This window comes from Ambystoma mexicanum, chromosome 13 (assembly GCF_040938575.1).
Source record: "Ambystoma mexicanum isolate Mex_15411 chromosome 13, UKY_AmexF1_1, whole genome shotgun sequence".
Lineage (NCBI taxonomy): Eukaryota > Metazoa > Chordata > Amphibia > Caudata > Ambystomatidae > Ambystoma > Ambystoma mexicanum.
Genome location: NC_090938.1, coordinates 597,515,293 through 597,533,366, shown reverse-complemented (window position 1 = coordinate 597,533,366; position 18,074 = coordinate 597,515,293). Strand labels below are relative to the sequence as shown.

General features: G+C 44.4%; 1 protein-coding gene across 2 annotated transcripts in view; it reads left to right on the top strand.

Annotated features, from left to right (window-relative positions):
* Positions 1-18,074, top strand: part of MLX (MAX dimerization protein MLX) — a 366,376-nt gene that overhangs the window by 164,561 nt on the left and 183,741 nt on the right. For both annotated transcript variants that reach the window (XM_069634428.1, XM_069634427.1), the window contains exon 4: positions 15,262-15,342. In XM_069634428.1, the coding sequence (XP_069490529.1) occupies positions 15,262-15,342 (81 nt within the window). The remainder of the gene's footprint in view (positions 1-15,261; positions 15,343-18,074) is intronic.

The window sequence follows — 18,074 nt, the reverse complement described above, 5'->3', positions numbered from 1 at the left end:
GGCCAAGCTATCTTTGCTGCTCCTGGGGTCGGCATGAATATAGGTGGGCCCGCTATGCCTGGTAGAGCTGCCATAGCTTTATGCGTGTAGGATCCAGTAGGCGCGACCCTTTGACACAAAGTTCACGCTGTGTCCCACTGCAACTCACTGGGATCCGTTATATGCTTCCTTTCAAGTTCCCCTTTTCATATGCCAGCACAGCACTGTGACTCAGACGCTTCCCTCCATGTTCGCCTTGCGCCTCTCCAACAGGGTTCGTGGTAATAAATTCCTCAATAATACTTTGCGAATGTCATTGGACCAAGACGCGTGCTCCCATATGTGTGCACACCACGACAAACTTCGTGCCTTCCCAAGCGTACACTTTGCGCCTCAGAATGTGGCTTTACCGAACATGAAGTCCTTTAGTTCCGTTTGCTTTGCGCCTCTATAAGAAGATTTACGGTAACCGACGTCGCTCTGGCTTCCCCTCTACTCTAGCGAAGGAAAACGATCTTCGGGTCCTCAGGTTTCCGTGTCCCAGCAGGGCACAAAATGTGGTTGGGGAATGGACTGCAGGTTGCGGCCTAAATATGGGAGATAACACTTACTTGTGAGAATCACCGGCACTTGCTGAGTCAGTTTGGCGGCCGCTCGACGCTATGGGAGAGCGGAGCAGCCTACCGAACACTGGGTTGCTTCCTCCCGTACCGATGTCTCACTCGGGGAAACCGCTTTCAGGATTGCCGTAGAACCACGAAGCAACCTTCTCGCAGCAGGCCGCTCGACGCCGGGCAATGGCAGAGCAGCCCGCGAGGGACAGCGCAGGGATAGCTGCTCTCGTCGAAGGGGCAGCCGCTCTTCCGCTCCCCGGACCGCCGCTTCAACGGCAGGGCACAACAGAGCTTATCGGCGGCGCTGCTGCTTGGGCTCTTCAGGCCGCTCGACGCTGGGAATTAGCGGAGCAGCCCGCGAGGGACAACGCAGGGGCAGCCGCTCACGCCGCAGGGAAGGCCGCTCTGCTTCTCTCTAGGCCGCCGCTTCAACGCCGGGGCGAGGCCGAGCGGATTGCTAGCAGTGCTGCTGGGGGTCTCCTGTCTCCTGTGTCCTCACGATCCCACCTTCGTCGCCATTGTTATGAAGATGCAGGAGGAGACAGATAAGGATCAATGGAAGTCTTTATTATAGCTAATAAATGGGAAAAGACCCCCAGCAAAGGCAGAGGTTCCCTTCCTCTCTGTAACTTCTCCAACTGACATAAATAGAACATAAACAAGAAACACAGCAAGCAAGGTTCTATGACATCATATAGAACATGATGCATCAGAGAGCTCTCTCTACGTGCATTTAGTACAGGCAGGCTACCTGCTACTTGGGGAAAAGCATCACAACAAAAAGCAAAACACAGAGGTCAGCAGGGAACCTAGAAGTGAAGAATGCAGGCAATTTCCATGTGATGCCACAAACCGTGGAGAGCAACACGGTATCCGGTCATTTTTTCAAAAACGTATTTTCGAAACACCATTTTGTTTCAAAAAAATTTGCCACATTTTTATTTTCCAAATGTGTTTCTTTTTAAACTTATGAAAAAAAAAAAAGTGTTAAAGGGGGTTTGGGGGGGGGGAACCTCCCCATTTAAAAAAATATATATATTTTTTTAAAAAACATTAGAAAAAATATCGGCATATTTGTGCCGACAAAATGGCATTTTGAAACTATGGCAGTCGAAAAAGTCACTATGAACCGAGCAATTCAATATCAAGAACCATAGAGAGCAAACGCAAAGTCAATACAGTGAACAAGGCACAGAACACAACCGGAACCTAGAAGAAGAATACAGGCAATGCAAAGTAATGCAGGATGGAACAGGATGCAGGGACCTACGATGCGAGGGAGTGCACGCGGCCAAGTTGTGCACGCCAAGTTGTAGGCTATGTTTTTGAGCACAGCACAATACAACACACCCAGATTGAACTTACCTGATTAGTTGCAGCAGTGCGACAGCTGCAGGTCTTGTGCTGCCATGGAGGCTTCTGGTCCTTGGCCGAGGGGGCTGCCACGGCAGGTGGTACCATGCGTGGGCGATTTAAAGGGCCCGCCAACCAATGGGAGTGGAAGCAGCCAGGACAAAGGGAGGGTGGAGTGGGCACACACATGTGTGTGCGGCGCAAAAATAAAGCCTTTGCAAATGCACAACTTACTGTGCCACGGAGCACCTGTCCTCTCTCTAGCACTGGAGAAGTTGACGTTGGTGTTGCCTGATGACAGTGGGGACAGAGGGAGAAAACACATGTTGGTGCATGCTTACCTTCTGTCTGAGCAGGGGTTCAGGCCCTGGATCCTCCTGGTCCAAACGGGAATTGCCCTTTTCTTCATCTGCCCTTCACTTCAGACACCCGGGCGCGAGACGCCCTTGATCTAAGAGTTAAGAACTGTCACGCCTCAGGGAACCTGGCGGCTTTGGAAGAAGTGGAAGCTGCGCCCGCCATAGCGGGTTCCATCACGGGTTTTTTTTTTTACGTGCTGTGCAGGTCTAGTTGTCGTTGCGGCGTTTCTGACACCGATATTTAATTCTTTCACTTCCGGGGTCAGGTGCGTTGCAACGTACAGTGTTTTCGTCCTGTTCCTGCGCCGCTGTATTTTTCGGGTAGTTTCCCTTTTTCCCTCCGTGATCCTTCTTTTCCTTTCCTCCTCCTGTTCTTCGCTCCGTGCCTTTTTCTCGTTTTTATCCTCGCCGCCTTTTCCCTCCTCCCTTGTCTGTTCCATTCCCATCTGGTATCCTTCCTCCCTTCCGTCTTGAGTTTTTCTCTCTATTCTGTTTTTTTTCCGTCTATTCTTGTCTTCTTCCTGTTAGGTATCGCCACTCTAGGACCTCCTCTTTGCCCTCTTCTGTTCTTTATGCGGATATCCCTGTGTACCGACCTCAGCCTGCCTTGTGGATTGCCTTGTCCAGCCCTTACCTGCTTATCCCGTATCAGTATTACTTCCTGTTGATATCCCATGTACTGACCTCTGCTTGCCAAGTGGATTGCCTCGCCTAGCCCTCTACAGTCCTATGTTTCGAGAACTTACATTGATCTGGTATCATACCCGATTCTTCCTGGAATTTCCTCTATAGCCGGACTGAGTTCATCAGATTCCTCTCCTTTTACTGCTGCCTTCGGAGTGTGTAACTACTACTTCACTACGTTTGAAGATCCAAATCTTCCGGGGTTTTTTGTGCCATTGGCTTTTTCCCCATTGAACAGCGACCGAGGAGGGCTGCCACAGATCACCCAAAGGGTGTCACTGTGGCGTCCTACCTTGGTCGTCCCTATCTACAAAAAAAAGGAGTGAAGGCTCGAACTAAGGACAATCCTACGCTAACTCAACGTCGGAGACTTCAAGGTGAGGAGGAAGGGGAGGAAAGGGAGTCTGGGGTGTCACAGGAAGAAGAGATTACCGACCTTCCTGACAAGAACAGAGAGGAAGAGGCAGGGCTAAGAAGGTTGGTGGTGCTTAGGCCAGGTGAGCTGGATCCACTTGCACCTGCTCCCCATCTGCAAAGGAAAAGAGACCGGAGGGCTGCTTAAGTAGGGAAAAAGAGCAGCAACTGGGAAGGCACCAACAGTTTAAATTGATTGGCAGGTGGGTGGGGCTTATGCCAGCTGACCTAGATGCACTTGCACCTGCTCCCCATCGGCCAAACATGGGATCTATGTGATTACATTGCATCCATCACAGCGAATACGATTACATACATTATTTTTACAAATACTTTTAGTGAAAAGAAATGCAAGGGGAGACCCCTGCACCACCCTCAATCCCACACTTTAACCTATACCCCAACCAAGCACACCGTCTATATTTTTTCTGAAGTACATAGTAAAAGATGTGATTAAATCGTTCTTGCAGTGATGATCTGTGATGTAATGAAGGCATACCTGCAACATGAGCCTGCCCCCACCCAACAATCATCTGTCTGGACAATCGTGTACATGGTTGAAAACCGACCACCATGAAAGTTGGCTGATCCCAGAATTACTTCTTGAAACTAATCAGAACTAGTTATGATTTCTACCAAAGTATTTCTACCAAAGAATTACTCTTAAGTGTCTGTAGTGTCTGGGATGGTATGGGGGGAAATACATAGTTAATCCTAAAGTGTCCATATGTCCGCAGATGGTGGATCTGTGTAAACCACCTCAATCAAATCCTGTCTCAGCGCATAAGTAGAATCATAAACTTGAAATTGTTGAATAATATGCAACCACGTATTCTTTTTCTTTCAGTTGGGGCAACCACTGTATACAGAAAATAGCTTTATGTAGAGCCTAAATGGGAGTCAGGAGAGGTATTCCAGTGCTACTTTTGAAAGATTAGTAGATTCAGATTCTGACCCTGTGCCTATGTAGTTATAATTCTGCGCATTGGGATTATGTGTAAAGAAGCGTTGAGACTCATCTAGAAGACATTTAAAGCATAATGGGTCCTATTTAGCGGGCATAGCATTATAATGTGCATCTCATATGCTATGTAACATATCTCCTCATTCCCGTCCTGAGTTAGCTCCCCCTTGCTGGGCAATGTCTCATACCAAAGAGATGCTTTTACTGCCTGGTTATCAAATCTTCATTCATATCCCTGTATTTATGAATTTCTGTGATCGGACATGCACACGTTTGGCAAATGTTGAATACCTTCGGGTTCCATCCTAAATTAGTTTTGTCCAGATGTGGACGGTTCTGTGGCTAGAGAGACACTGCACTTCACTGACTCCACCAAAGCAGAAACATGCTCTTGGGTTGCTGACCTCTTGCACAGTGTATTGACTGACATTTCAGTGCTGGATAGTCCTGGCTGCGACTAGACTGATAGCCAAAGACTTACATACTCTCTTGTATAATACACAGCAGAGCTAAGAAAAAACAAAAAAGTGATTGTGCCCCTTCCTGTGTGTGCAGCATATCAAAGAACAGTTGTTCTGGCCTTGTTCATTATCAGCAGAAGTGCTCACATTTACCATGGTTGCATGCAATTAAGGAACTATAGGAATTTCAAGGCCACATTTACTTTTTTATTGCATGTCAATTGTTTTTTCTGCTCTCTCTCCTTGGTAAAACTGAAAATGCAAGTCAAGGTAATCTCTTTGCAATAGTTCCACTGTGGGCTTCTCCAAAGTTTGGGGTACTTCCCTGTTTCTTACTCTCCAGTGCGCTATTGCTGAGGCACTATCGCAGAGTATCTTCCTGTGTATCTCTTCTAGTTGTGGGATACAGCAACATCAGGAGCCCTTTGTAGTCCTTGTAGAGGGCGCTGGATCTCCTCCATGAACTGCAAAGTGTAGTAGAGCTCTTCAGCTTTCAGCCTTCCCCAGTTTCCAGAGAGAGTATGAGTGCTCAATCGCCTCTCTTTCCTAGAGTTCTGATGTCCCACTTCACAACCTCTTTCTCTCTCTTCTCCTGTTCTGGTACTGCACCTCCTCCATGCCAAGTGATGTGCTTGTTGCTCCTCCGTTTGTGACTCCCCTTCAGATCAGGTCTCACCCCTGCCTTGGCCTAAATGTGCCCTCTCATATCTAACTAGTTATCCCATCTGCTGATGCTTTTACCCAGTTTTCTGCTGATGTTTTTAAGCAGCCGCCTGCTGATGTTTTGACCCACCCTCCTCCAGTTCCATGTCTTCCCATTATTACAATTCCTGCACTGCTCTTGCAGCACAGGTCTTTACCTTGCCACCACTTGGCGCAATCCATCCAAGCTCAATGTGGCTCCTGCCCCACAACATTCCTCCTCCTCCTCGAAGACGGACCCCCTTGCTTTCACTATCACCCCTCTCCTAACCTCTCTTTTCGTAAGGGCCCTCTTCCCCTTTCAGTCCTGCATTCGCTTCGGGTGCCATCTCCACAGTTGCCTGCTTTTCAATCTCCATGGTTTCGTCCTTCTTCCTGGTCTACGCTGCTTTTTCCCTTCTCACCCTGCCTTCTCCCAACCTCATTCCCACCCTTTCCCGACTCCTTCATGTCCCAGATTCCCTATTGAGCCTGCGCTGCCATTAGCAGTGCAGTACATACCTGAACAGCAAACCCAGTGAGGTAAACACCCATGCTGCTAATGACAGGGCGCTAAGGATAGACAAACCCTCCTCCTGACGTTTGTGCCCAAACTCCTCCTGTCGTATCTGCCCGTCTTGTCCCAGTCATCTTCCTGTCACCATTCTCCCCACAAGCACCTTTCTGCCTAGGCCATCCTGTCCAAACTCCAGCCACCAGCTCCTCCTCCAACACCTGTGCTACCTGACTGGGAGTTTTGGCTTGTATAGTCCTTTACCCCTGCCACTGAGATTGAGCTTTCTGTGGGTGTTTACACATGTGGATGTCAATGTGTTTGGGCTTGTGATTGTGTCTAAATGCTTCATTTTTGTGTGCTTTGAGGCCGGGCCAAGCCTTTAAAAAGCTGACCTACCATCTTGTCTTCCATTCCCATTATAGCTTTGAGCTTTCCACTACATGCCTCTGTTGCAGAAAATTGAGAGAGTGGATGTTTGTACTCCACGGGCATTCCATGCAATTGAGCAAATAGAACTTTAATATGCCACTTTTCCCCTGCTTGCTTTTTTCCAACGTTGCGCTTCTGGCAAACAAATGCAGCGTCTGTGTGTGTAAAGCATATTCGCTGTGTGAGTGCTTTAGGGAAATCTGATGTGCATCTCATATCTGCATATGCTGGCTCTGCAAGCACCCTAAGACATTCTGATATGTTTCTTTTCTCTGAGCGGGCACGCAAATCAATTGCCCTAGGAAATTGTTATCTAGCCCTGATGTCTCTCCAGGTGTTCACTACCCATGCTAAATGAATTCAATTCCTTTGCTACATAGTTTCCTTCGCACGCAGAAATTGTTTCTCTTAAAGGAACGACTCTGCCCCTGAAATAAAAGCAGTAACTCTTTGAAAATGGGGACAATGCTGCATTAATGTTGTGATACTGTCTCTGCCTCCCATGTGTTTGGTCTGTCTCTCTTAAAGGAACAGTGTTGCTAAAGGGCCCCATGGGTTAGTCCCTTGCCTTTTGGCCGGGGAGAGGTGATCAGGTGATCCTCCCCATATTACCTCAAGGCACCTACCCCCGTAGGCACCCATCCCTGTTTGTGACCCCAGTAGGTGGCCTCAGAGTTAGACAGGGGACTTTGTCATGCTCGCCCCACAGTAATAGTGGCTTTTCATAAGGTAATCGGGAGAACAGAATTCAGAGATGTGGTTGGAAGTGCTTTAGTTAAGCACAGAAAAAGCTTAAAAAATGTTTAAAAATGAGACCCTGTCAAGTTCAGCATACAAGGGACTGACCTGACTGCAGCAGAACTTCCAATAGTTGATTGCGAGACAAAGCCCGAGCAGCGATCTTTAACCACAAATGGAAGTGTGGTCTACGAGTGCTACCTGGGCAGAGCCCAAAGGGAAAAACACACACGTGGGGTAAAAAACCTTGTTCTGCTACGGAGACTGCCGGATGGGAAATCCTGCAGGAAGGCGAGGTGGCTTCGGACCACGCCATCACGGTGGCCCCGGACATCGCCCACCGGCTTTCGCCAGATGAGCAACAGCGGTTTCCTTTGCCGGCACGTGTGGCTCAAGGCCACCGATTTCCGTCAGGATGTGCAGACCAGGGTACTGGACATGCCCTCGACGGGAACAACCTGTTCGGCAAGTCACTGGACGACTCACTGCAGGCCATCAAGGCGGACACCAAGACGGCCCGGGCCTTGGGTTCTCTCCAACGACGGACGTCCTTTCGGACCTCTGGAGGCAAGTCTCAAGGTGCCTCCAAAGGATTCAGCGGCAGGTCACAAGAAGCCTACAGAGACTGCAGCAAGGTCGGAGGACACCCTCGCCAGGGAGGCCAAGGTGGCAAGGCCTCGGCAAAGCAAGACTGAACCGGCTGTGACGTCGGGCACCCACCCGAGCATCCCGGTGGGAGGCCGGCTGGCGAATTTTGTCAGCGTGCGGGAGTCCATCTCCATCAACCGTTGCGTGCTAGATGCCCTGGGCCATAGGCACACTCTGGAGTTCCAAAGAAAGTGCCCCCGTCTACCACTCGTGGCCAGGAAGGGAAACCACGTACCACAGCTGCTCCTGGAGGTACAAGCAATGCTAAAAAAGGGCGCGATAGAACTCATCCTGAAGCGGCTCCAGGGCTCTGGAGTATACTCGCGGTACTTCCTCATCCGAAAGAAGACCGGCAGCGGGCGGCCCATCCTAGACCTTCGCTGCCTCAACAAATACATGAAGTCCCAGAAGTTCTGGATGGTCACCCTTCAGCACGTGCTGGGACAACTGGAGTGCGGCGACTTCCTGTCGTTGCTGGACTTGGAGATGCCTACTTCCACATCCGCATACACAAAGGGCATTGAAGGTTCCTACGATTCATGGTCCAAGGGCGACACTATCAGTTCAAGGCCCTGCCCTTCAGGTTGAAGTCGGCGCTGAGGGTCTTCACCAAGTGCCTGGCACTGGTGGCGGTGCGGCTGTGCCTGCAGGGGATCCACTTATACTCCTACCTGGACGATTGGCTCATCAGAGCAAAGTCAAGAGAACTCGCCGTCGATCACACAGCGAAGACCGGCGCCTGCTCACGGATCTGGGATTCTCGATCAACTTTGCAAAATCCCACTTGGTACCGTCGCAAGACGCTCTGTTCCTGGGAGCCAGACTCGACATAGTGGCGCAGTTGGCTTCACCGTCAGAGGAAAGGACGAAGGCCATCCTGGGCAAGGTACAACGGTTGTTGACCATGGAAGTGGCCAGGGTGAGGTCCATCAAGTCCCTGCTCGGCATGATGTCATCGTGCATCTACTTCATGCGCCTATGCAGGTTGCGGATGCGGCCACTGCAGGAGTTCCTCGACGCCCATTGGGTGCAAGCGGCGGGCAGCTTCGAAGACCAGATCTCCCTCAACGAGACGTTCCGTAAAGCAATCCGGTTGTGGGGCTCCCGCGCGCACCTCACGGTGGGCATGGACTTCCAGACCCCAGTACATCAGGAGACGGTGACAACTCCCTTGATTTATTATCAAGGATTCTCAGTCTGACAACCGGGAATATTTAAAAGTATGTGAATCTATGAAGGATGCAATGCTGGACAACAGGACTTGAAGGTTACTAACTTAATCCTTTTCACATTTTGTAGGCTTGGGGGACGGGGGGGTTACTCTCCAAAAGTTAATTGAAGCACAGGTATGAACAAGTATTTGCAAATGGGTGACTTAAAAAGGAACATTTCTCAGTTGCCATCCTTTCTGTCAAAGTGTATCATTGTTCCTTAGTTATACACAGTTTGAAATAGATGTCTTGTCATTCCAGAATGAAATACCAACTGGTACATTTTGATTACACATGTACATAAGTCAGGATTATTACCTCTTTTTCGTTCTAATCTGATCAAATAAAATTCTCTTTCTAAAGATACATTCAGAATGTTATTTTTAGTTAACATTTTGATATTGGAAGAAGAAAAGAAATACCATTGCTATGTAATAGTACTTCAATCTTGGCGTAATTGTAACACAAATTGCTAGAGAACTAGTTCTCATAGATGGGAAAGCAGGAGGAAATAAAATGAAGATAAGTGAATGATTGATAATAACAACACAAACTTCTTGAATTGACTGTAGGCTAAGAGAATCTTGGCTAAACTAGCAATACATTGATAGCTGCGACAGGATTAGTACTTCTGAAGGTTGTAGGGCTTATTTTGGGAAATGTTTTATGCAAGATGAATACCTCAAGCTTGCTCCAGATTGTATATTTCTTTGCATGTTTTTGAATTCGTGTCCATAGGTAGTTAAATACAGTTGCATAGAAGTGAGACACATGCCCACCAATTATGATCGGAAAAGGAAGAGATACTTTTCCATCAATACATAACTGTTTTAACAGATGTGGCTAAAAGACGATCAAATAAGAGGGCATCCTGTAAATTAAACTTAGAAGGGATTTGCGTTGTAGAGCAGCCGTTCTAGCATCTAAATGAAATTATATATACTTTGGTCTCTTTTTCTGTTTTCTGGCAAAAGGAAGCAATTTTATTACAAATGTAGTTGGGTTTCAGCGTCTTTACCACAATATTAACATAAATAAGTTTCCCTCAGACCTAGCTCGTTAATTTTTTGGAGGGTTCAAGCCACCTGCTGTATGGTGAAAAATTGTGATTGTGAGATAAGTCAAGATTTTACATTGGCGAGGGTATTTCCAGATCATATACCAATTTATGTCCTCAATGGTCTGTAGATGATGTGCTAGTAATAGCTCATTCCATTTTATTAATGTTATGACCTCCTTTGAAACGTTTTGACATAATAAAATAGTTGGACCTTGAGGCTGTATAACCTTTGCTATAAAGGTTATTTTAAAATTTTGAGACGATCAGGGGTTTCTTTAGTTAGGTTGGCTTTTGCTATGGAAGCTTTCAATTTTCAGAATCTAGTACTCAATATTGGATAGCTAGACTTCTCCATCTATTTCTATTTCTAAATCTTTAATCAAGGATAAGACTGCATTCTGCCAGTTCTACGACTTAATTCTAATATTGTTTGTTTTAAGAATATTGTTGTTCCACAGAGTGGTAAAAGTTGATTGTTTTTATTTTAAAGAACAATTTTGAGGAGAGCTAGAATAGAGTTTGAAATGTACAAGATTTTCTTCCAAATATTTATACGAATTTGAAGAAGGGACGTCCACTTTAAAGCTTTAGCTATTTCTCTTTCTATTTGTGACCAGCTAAGATCTAAGCAACTCAGTATGTTTTCAAGTACACATCTACTGCCTTGCAAGGCTAGTGAAGTATTGTCTGTTAGTTTAAAAGAATGTCCAGATTCCATCCTCTCGTCTTTTTATTATGATTAAGCTACTGGATTACAAACTTTTTATTTTTTGTTTGACCTCAAGACATTGATTATTATAGTAGAGTCTTTAGATTTAAAAGAATTGTTAGGGAATGTGATGGAGACCATACATAGTAAATAATTTACCATAGGGGAGATTATCATTTTTGTTGTTTCCACCCTGCTCCACCAGGTGATGATCTTGTGGAACCATGTTTCTATATTTTTTTTCAATTAGTCTTCTCCTATTGATATCCCTAGTTAGGAGTGGGCCATCTTCAATGTATATTCACAAAAGGTTTAGATGTTTGGGTTGCCATTTCAGTCCAGGTGCAGGAATCATCTCTTTAGTATATAGCATGTTTAATGGATAGGCGTCCGATTTGGAGGTATTTAGGGAATATGCCTAAATGGCTGCATATCGGTTTATTTCTTATGCAAGGGATGGGAGGGAGAATTCAGTGTCACAAAGGAATAGAATATTATCAGCATATGCTGGTAGGCTAACTGCTCCTTTGCCAAATTGGTTCTCTTTGATCTCATTATTAGATAAAATTATATGAAGGGGCCTAGGGCCCATTACAAGCAACAATGAAGAAAGTGAACATCCCAGTCTCGTTCCTTGTGCTAAGTTCAAAAGTGGTGGGTTATAATTATTTACTCTTGAGTACGCACTGATATTTCTTTTAAGGGTCCTCATTTGACTGATGAAGGTGTGACCAAATTTCCCTTTTGGAGTAGCCTTGAGAAAAGAGTAGGAGACATTGTCAAAGGCCTTCGTGACACGCAAAGCTATTAATGCAGATGTGGTGGTCAATTATTTTTTTACATGTCATTTATGATAGTGCTGCTAGTGTTACTTGCAAGTCTATGTTTAATAAAGCCTGCTTGATAAGGGAAGATTATTTTCTGGATGACCTTCAACAATCTTGTAGCTGTAATCCTGGAGTAGATTACCGAGTCAACATTTAGACAAAATCTAAGTCTATAACTTGCTGGGTTGTATAGGTCTTCACTTTCTTTAGGGATTACAAATAAAATGGCTTGAACCTTTGCACCTGGTGGTGCATAATCATAAAAGAGATCTAATAAATGTGGAGCAAAGATTGAGGCAAATTGTTGCTAGAAATTGGTAGTAAACTTACAGGGGTTATGGGATTCATTTGGCGATCGCTTTTTGATACTTCAAAGGGCTCCTTCAAGCATTAAAGGGGGAGTTGAGAAATGTTTTCCCTTCTTCTGAGATGGTGGGCAGCTTCAGTTGTTTGAGATATTCATTTAATTGATCTGGGGTGTGGGTTGGTAAAGTATGATCAAACTATTTCATTCTTATAAAGATGAAGACCAATGCTTTGCAAAGTACACCAGTTCTCCCTAGAAGGCATGTTCCATTAGTATGATGCAAGTTGATGCAATGTTGACTAGGAGCACAGGGTCATTATTGTGAGGAGCATACATTATTCTACTTATGTGACCTAAAATGTCTCTTAAAAGAAACATGACTCCAAGTATTGAAGACATTGGGGTGAGTCTGATCATGTAAAAGAAAAATGCCCCCTGTTCTTCCTATTTGTATTTATTTAATTTATATTGTGCTTCCGCCAAAGTGCCATTTTACAAACTAGAAGAAAACAGTACAATGATCAGTGATGGAAATGGCAAAAAACATCAAATGATCAAGAAGCAGACAGAGGACATACGATAAGCCTTCATGCGACTATGAAAAAGATGATGGCAGAGTTGTAAATAGAAGGTTGAGGGGTAAGACGAGAAAGAGGAATTTCAATCAAGAGAGAAGAGCAGTAACCAATAAGAGAAAGAATTAAGGCAGAAATAAGTTTAGTAGCATTAAAAGGAAGAAAACTACAGTTACGAGCCATAAGAGAAATCTAAGAAGAGTAAGGAAGGAAGGGATCAAAGAGAGAACCCCGAGATTCCAGGCAGATGAAGAAAAAGAAAGCTGAGAAGGAGGAAAATAAAGAAAAGGTGGAGAGAAGGGGTGGGAGAAGGAGGAAAGAAGAGGACCTCTGTTTTAGATGGGTTGAAATGGAGGAAATGAGAAGTCATCCAAGACTGGACGGAGGAGAGACTGGCAGAAACCTAGGAGTGGAGTGTCCAAAGACTCAGCGAAAGAGAAATGGATTTGAGTCATCAGCACTGGAGTGACAGGAGAGGTTAAACAAAGAAATAAGCGAGGAAAGGGGGGATGGTGTACAATGAAAACAGGTGGACCAAGTACAGATCCAGCAGAATCGGAATAGAAGAAAGTTTGTGTCATGCAGAAAGAATTAAATCGGAAACATGCAAGAGAACCATTTCTGTAGATTGGGGAGATCTAAAGCCAGATTGGATTAGGGGAAGAAGAGAATGAAGGTGAAGATGAGGCGAGATTTAAGAATAGACAATGTGCTTCAAGAGCTTGAATAGGAAAGGATGCAAAGAAATGGGCTGAAAATTAGTAGTGCTTTTTTTTATAGGAATAGCAATAGAATGCTTAAATGAGTCAGAAAAGACAGAAGAGGAAAGAGAGAGGTTCACAAAAGTATTAAGATAAGAAGGTACTTGAGGATAGACCAGAGGAATCGACAAAGAAGGGATCGGGTCATATGGGGATGCAGTAGGATGTGCACAAGCAAGGTAATGAGCAGTGTCGGACTCAGTAAGAGGGAGAAAAGTAGAAAAGGAAGGATGAGAGGAGACTAGGGACAAAGATGGAGAAAGAAAAGAAGCACAAAGGTTAAAAACTTAAGTGGTGAAGTAATCGGCAAGATCAGTAGCAGAAAGGGAAGAAGAGTGGGAAAGATCAGGCGGGCGGGGAGTAAGAATACTATTAAGAAGCTGTTAAAGATGACATTGGTGATGAGACAAAGATAAGGTCACTGAAGAGAGAATACTGCTTTTTGTTAGCAAGAAGAAGGGAATCGTAAGAAGAATGTACAGTTGAAAGCAATTCAAGGCCATGAGGGCATTGAGTTTTTTTTACAGCCGTGCTCAAGTTTCCAAAGAGAAGAGCGGAGAGCAAAAAGAGGGGTGTAGCAGGGACGTGTAGATTTATGTTAAAGGATTAGCAGGGTAAAGAGAGTCCATTGTAGATATAAGAGCTGATTGGAAGGAAGTGAGTGCAGAATTAGCAGCATTGAAAATGAGTGAAGAGAAGGAAGAAAAGAGAAGACAGAAAGGTTGAAGAGTCAGAGGAACAGAGATCACGATGTAAAAAGAGGAAGAGGGCAAATGAGGGGGGATGTAGTAAAAAAGATAAAGGACAGAAGAAAGTGATCAAATGAGAAAAAAGGAAGGGAAGGAACTACAGTATTACAAGGGATAGATGAGAAAATTAGATCGAGAGGATCCGGAAGAATGAGACTGGGGCAGTCGAGAGCAAAGAGATAAGAGTCCACAAGAGGGAGAAAGGCAGAAGAAGAAAGGATAGAATTAAAGGACAGATTAAAGTCACCAAGTAGAAAAAAGGAGGAGAAGAATATCAAGGTCAGAAATGAAGGAAAGAAGGGGCCCGGTGAATGGTAAATGGCTTAGAAAAGGTGAAAAATGATATTCAAAGGATGGAAAAGGGAGAGAAACGGGCAAAGCGTGGTGTAACCAAGAAGAATGAGAAATAATGCCTACCACTCCCGCCACCCCCCACGCCATAGGAAGAAAGACAAGGGGTGTGGAAGAAGTTAGAAGTAGAAGAGAAAAGGGAGGCTGGAATGGCAGTATTAGATGGGGAAATTCAAGTTTCAGTGAGACAAAGAACATGATGATTAATTTGTTGAAAGAGATGTGGAGTAAGACTTACTGCAGATGGATCTAGAGATTGTAGAAGGGGATGAGACAAAAAAAGGGGAGAAATAAGATTATAAGCATGATTTTGGGGGGAGAAGAATGTCAAGACGTATACACTGGGGTGTTGTAGTCCATGAGAAAATGAAAATCTAGGAAATGACAAAACAATATGCATAACATAAAGCAAGACATGATGATGCAAAATACCAGCTATATCAGAAGTTAGCACAACAACAAGGAGCAGAAAGTGGACCAAGTGTGAATGCTGTAAATGGGAACAACAATGCCCTTAGAGGGTAGCCCTTTGAATGGGACACCCAGGGCTGTGGACGCCTTCCTGGCAGTTATGGCAAGTAATCCTAGTGTTCAGCCCACAGCTCCTGCTTTTGTTTGGTGCAAGCACTTTTCTGTGAACTGCAATAAACTTAACGTGTATTGCGGTTTGGAACCCTTTTCTATACGCGCTTGCATTTCTTTTAGCTGGAACTATGGTTTTTGTACTGACGACCGCCCCCTCATGCTAGGTGCCTACTAATCCACAAAACCTTTAAAATTCATGTTCCAGTGTTTTGAAAGTCTGGTTGTTTGCTTTTTGTCTCTTACACTAATGTGTGCATTATTTTGTTTCCCTTACCCACCTCGCAGCACTCTTTATGGACCGGAAAGGTACAGTATCCAGAGCTAACAGCATTGGATCGACCAGCGCCTCGTCAGTACCAAATACAGGTATTTCCTGCATATTTTAATACACAAATTGTCACTTTTAAAAGTACTGTTAATACAGTTGGCATAGATTAGGATCTCATTGGTTTCTACTCCATGCTGAATGATCCTAGGATGGATGTGACATGACCTATTAAATACAAATTCCACATTCAAATTACATCTCTTGATAGGCAAAGAATCATGTTTCGATGCAAGGAAAATGGGAGAAAATTGTTTTCTCTTTCTCCATTTTGGTGCTTAAAGAAGGAAGAATGGAATGGAAATTACAAGCCTAATGCTGGAGAACAATGCATCCTGCATGCCATATTATACTGTCTTCTAGTTCCTTGTAAAATGTATTTTGCCAACTTTTGAGCTGTGCAAAATCTTATAAAATATAATTTCCCCTGACCAAAATTCATGTCAAGTTAAATTCTTCATTTCTGCCCCCAGTGTCCTGTACTCAAAAAGGCAAAAACGCCATATACATGAAAAAGAATGTCATGTGATATTTTTCGAAACTTTCCTGATCACTTAATTACTTAGTTTACTTTTCCCCAGACATCATTGCGAACAAATTCACCTCAGTAATGTAACATGCATTCCATATCAAATAACAATGACTCCTTCATAAAAAGAGGAATACAACACTTTAAATATTAAAAACCCACGAGCATTCATACAATTCAAAAGGTCTGTACACTGTAAAACAGGTTGAATCGGTCACTTATGGCATTCTGATCTACAAATAAATTGTATTTGAAAGCAGTCAATCAGTTCTGCCTGTGTTATTTTTGGGCAAGTGAGGAGCAACACTGAGCCTACATAGCACATGGGAAGGGGCGGAAGGGACGCGTGGTGTATGAAGGTATCAGCCCCTCAGTTGCAGTTCCTATTTCCATCAAGCCACAGACTACATATGGACTTGCTCATTCATCCATGCTCATTAGTGTATGTTATTTAAAGTATAAAGGTAGGAGGTAGAGCACTAGGAAAGCTAGATCGCTGCGCTGATCACAGTTGGTCCTGCTGCCGGTTTTTGGCGGTTCCCAGGGGACAGTGCTCATTTGTCCCAGTAGTTGGGTAGGGAAAGGGTTTGTGGGAACCACAGGCACCTGGGGGCTGGGTGTTTTGTATTTATAGTTGGACGAGATTGATTTAGTATGTGGAGCAAGAGAAAGGACCAGTCTTTGTCAACTCAAATGGTTTTGGGTGCTTGTTTTGTTAACATCTATGGTGCCGACATGTGTTTTGACTCAACTGGGGTCTTTATCAAGGCAGGTGGAGAGTAGTTCATGTCGGGTGTGCTGGGTGGAAAGCTTCAATATTAAACTCTGCTGGTTAGCAAGCGTCTAGGCCAAGGAGGCCGCTGCAGTCATGATGTGCGGTCGCAGTAATCTTTCGATGATGTTATTTAAAGTGTAATTTGTAAAACAACTTACCTGCTATTGGTTTACCCTCAATATTCTGCTTGATTGCTGCAGGCAATCAAGCAGAATATTGCATCATGTGGGCAAATATTCTACCTGCCACATCTCCACACCATTCTGAGCAGAATCTTATCTTGATGTATGAGCAGCTTTCAAGGAGTAATCATTGGCATCCTCTGCATCTTATGAAATAATCTGGCAAAATAACACTTTACTAAGGGTAGTCACACCCATCAGTGCTATAGGTAATCTATCCCAAGAGTTAATTTAATAGAATCCAGTGTACTCTAAACTATTACCAAATCTCAGTATATATAGGTATACCCACATACTTAGGTTGCTTGATAGCTCCATTTATTTGCACCAATGTTTAGCTCCTTGATAAGCTTACTTGGCTCGCTCAGTGGGTAATTGCAGGATTTATTTTAATTAATATCCTGGATCGATATTGCAAATCTATATATTTCAAATGTAATCGATGTTCCAGCAAAAGTCCAAACTTCAAGATTGGAAGCGAGGTGCCACCTCTGCCTATGAAATCAAAGGCAACTTAAGGTACTAACACTGAAAAACCCAATAGTATCTCCCAACAAAACTATTCAATTAAAGTCTTTCCAAAGCTATGCAAGTTTTAGAGTTACCAGCCAAGCCTTTGTCTGTGGAGAGCTCAGCCATTGAATAATCTCTCAATCAGTGGCTAAACTCCACTCTGAATTGCCAGGTTCCAAATCTTTGGACACAAGATGTAGCGTTCTAAAGGACAACAGCTTGTGTAGTGATCGGCAACCTACTGAATCAGTCTACTGTGCTGTTTCTGACAACACAGGTAAAGGACCCACTCGGTTTCCCTCTACAGTTCTTGACAAACATTTAAAGGCCTGGGAAACACAAAACAAGAAATCCTGTTAGAATTCAGCACTAGAGTTATATCAGAAAGCCACCTCCTAAATTGGGGAACCGTGGGAGGCTTACTGAATTCCTTGCATAGGACGTGGCAGATGAATTTTCCTACTTGATTGCTGAAGGCCGGGAGGCAGCGATTCAGCAATTGCAGATAAATAGTACAGGAATACCACTACAGGAACACCCCTATTTGATGATAAAACATTGTGTGGCCCCCTTCTACAGATTTCTTACACAAATGCAAAGCACATGTGACCAAGGGGATGTCACACAGTGTAATTTCCACTCACCCTCATGCTTACAACTACCACTATGCCTTACTATGTCCACAAATAAAAAGACAGAGGTTCAGGCCGAAAGCTATCGCTACCACAACCACCAATCGAGATTCCAAAGATCACAAGAAGAGTTTACCAGTTC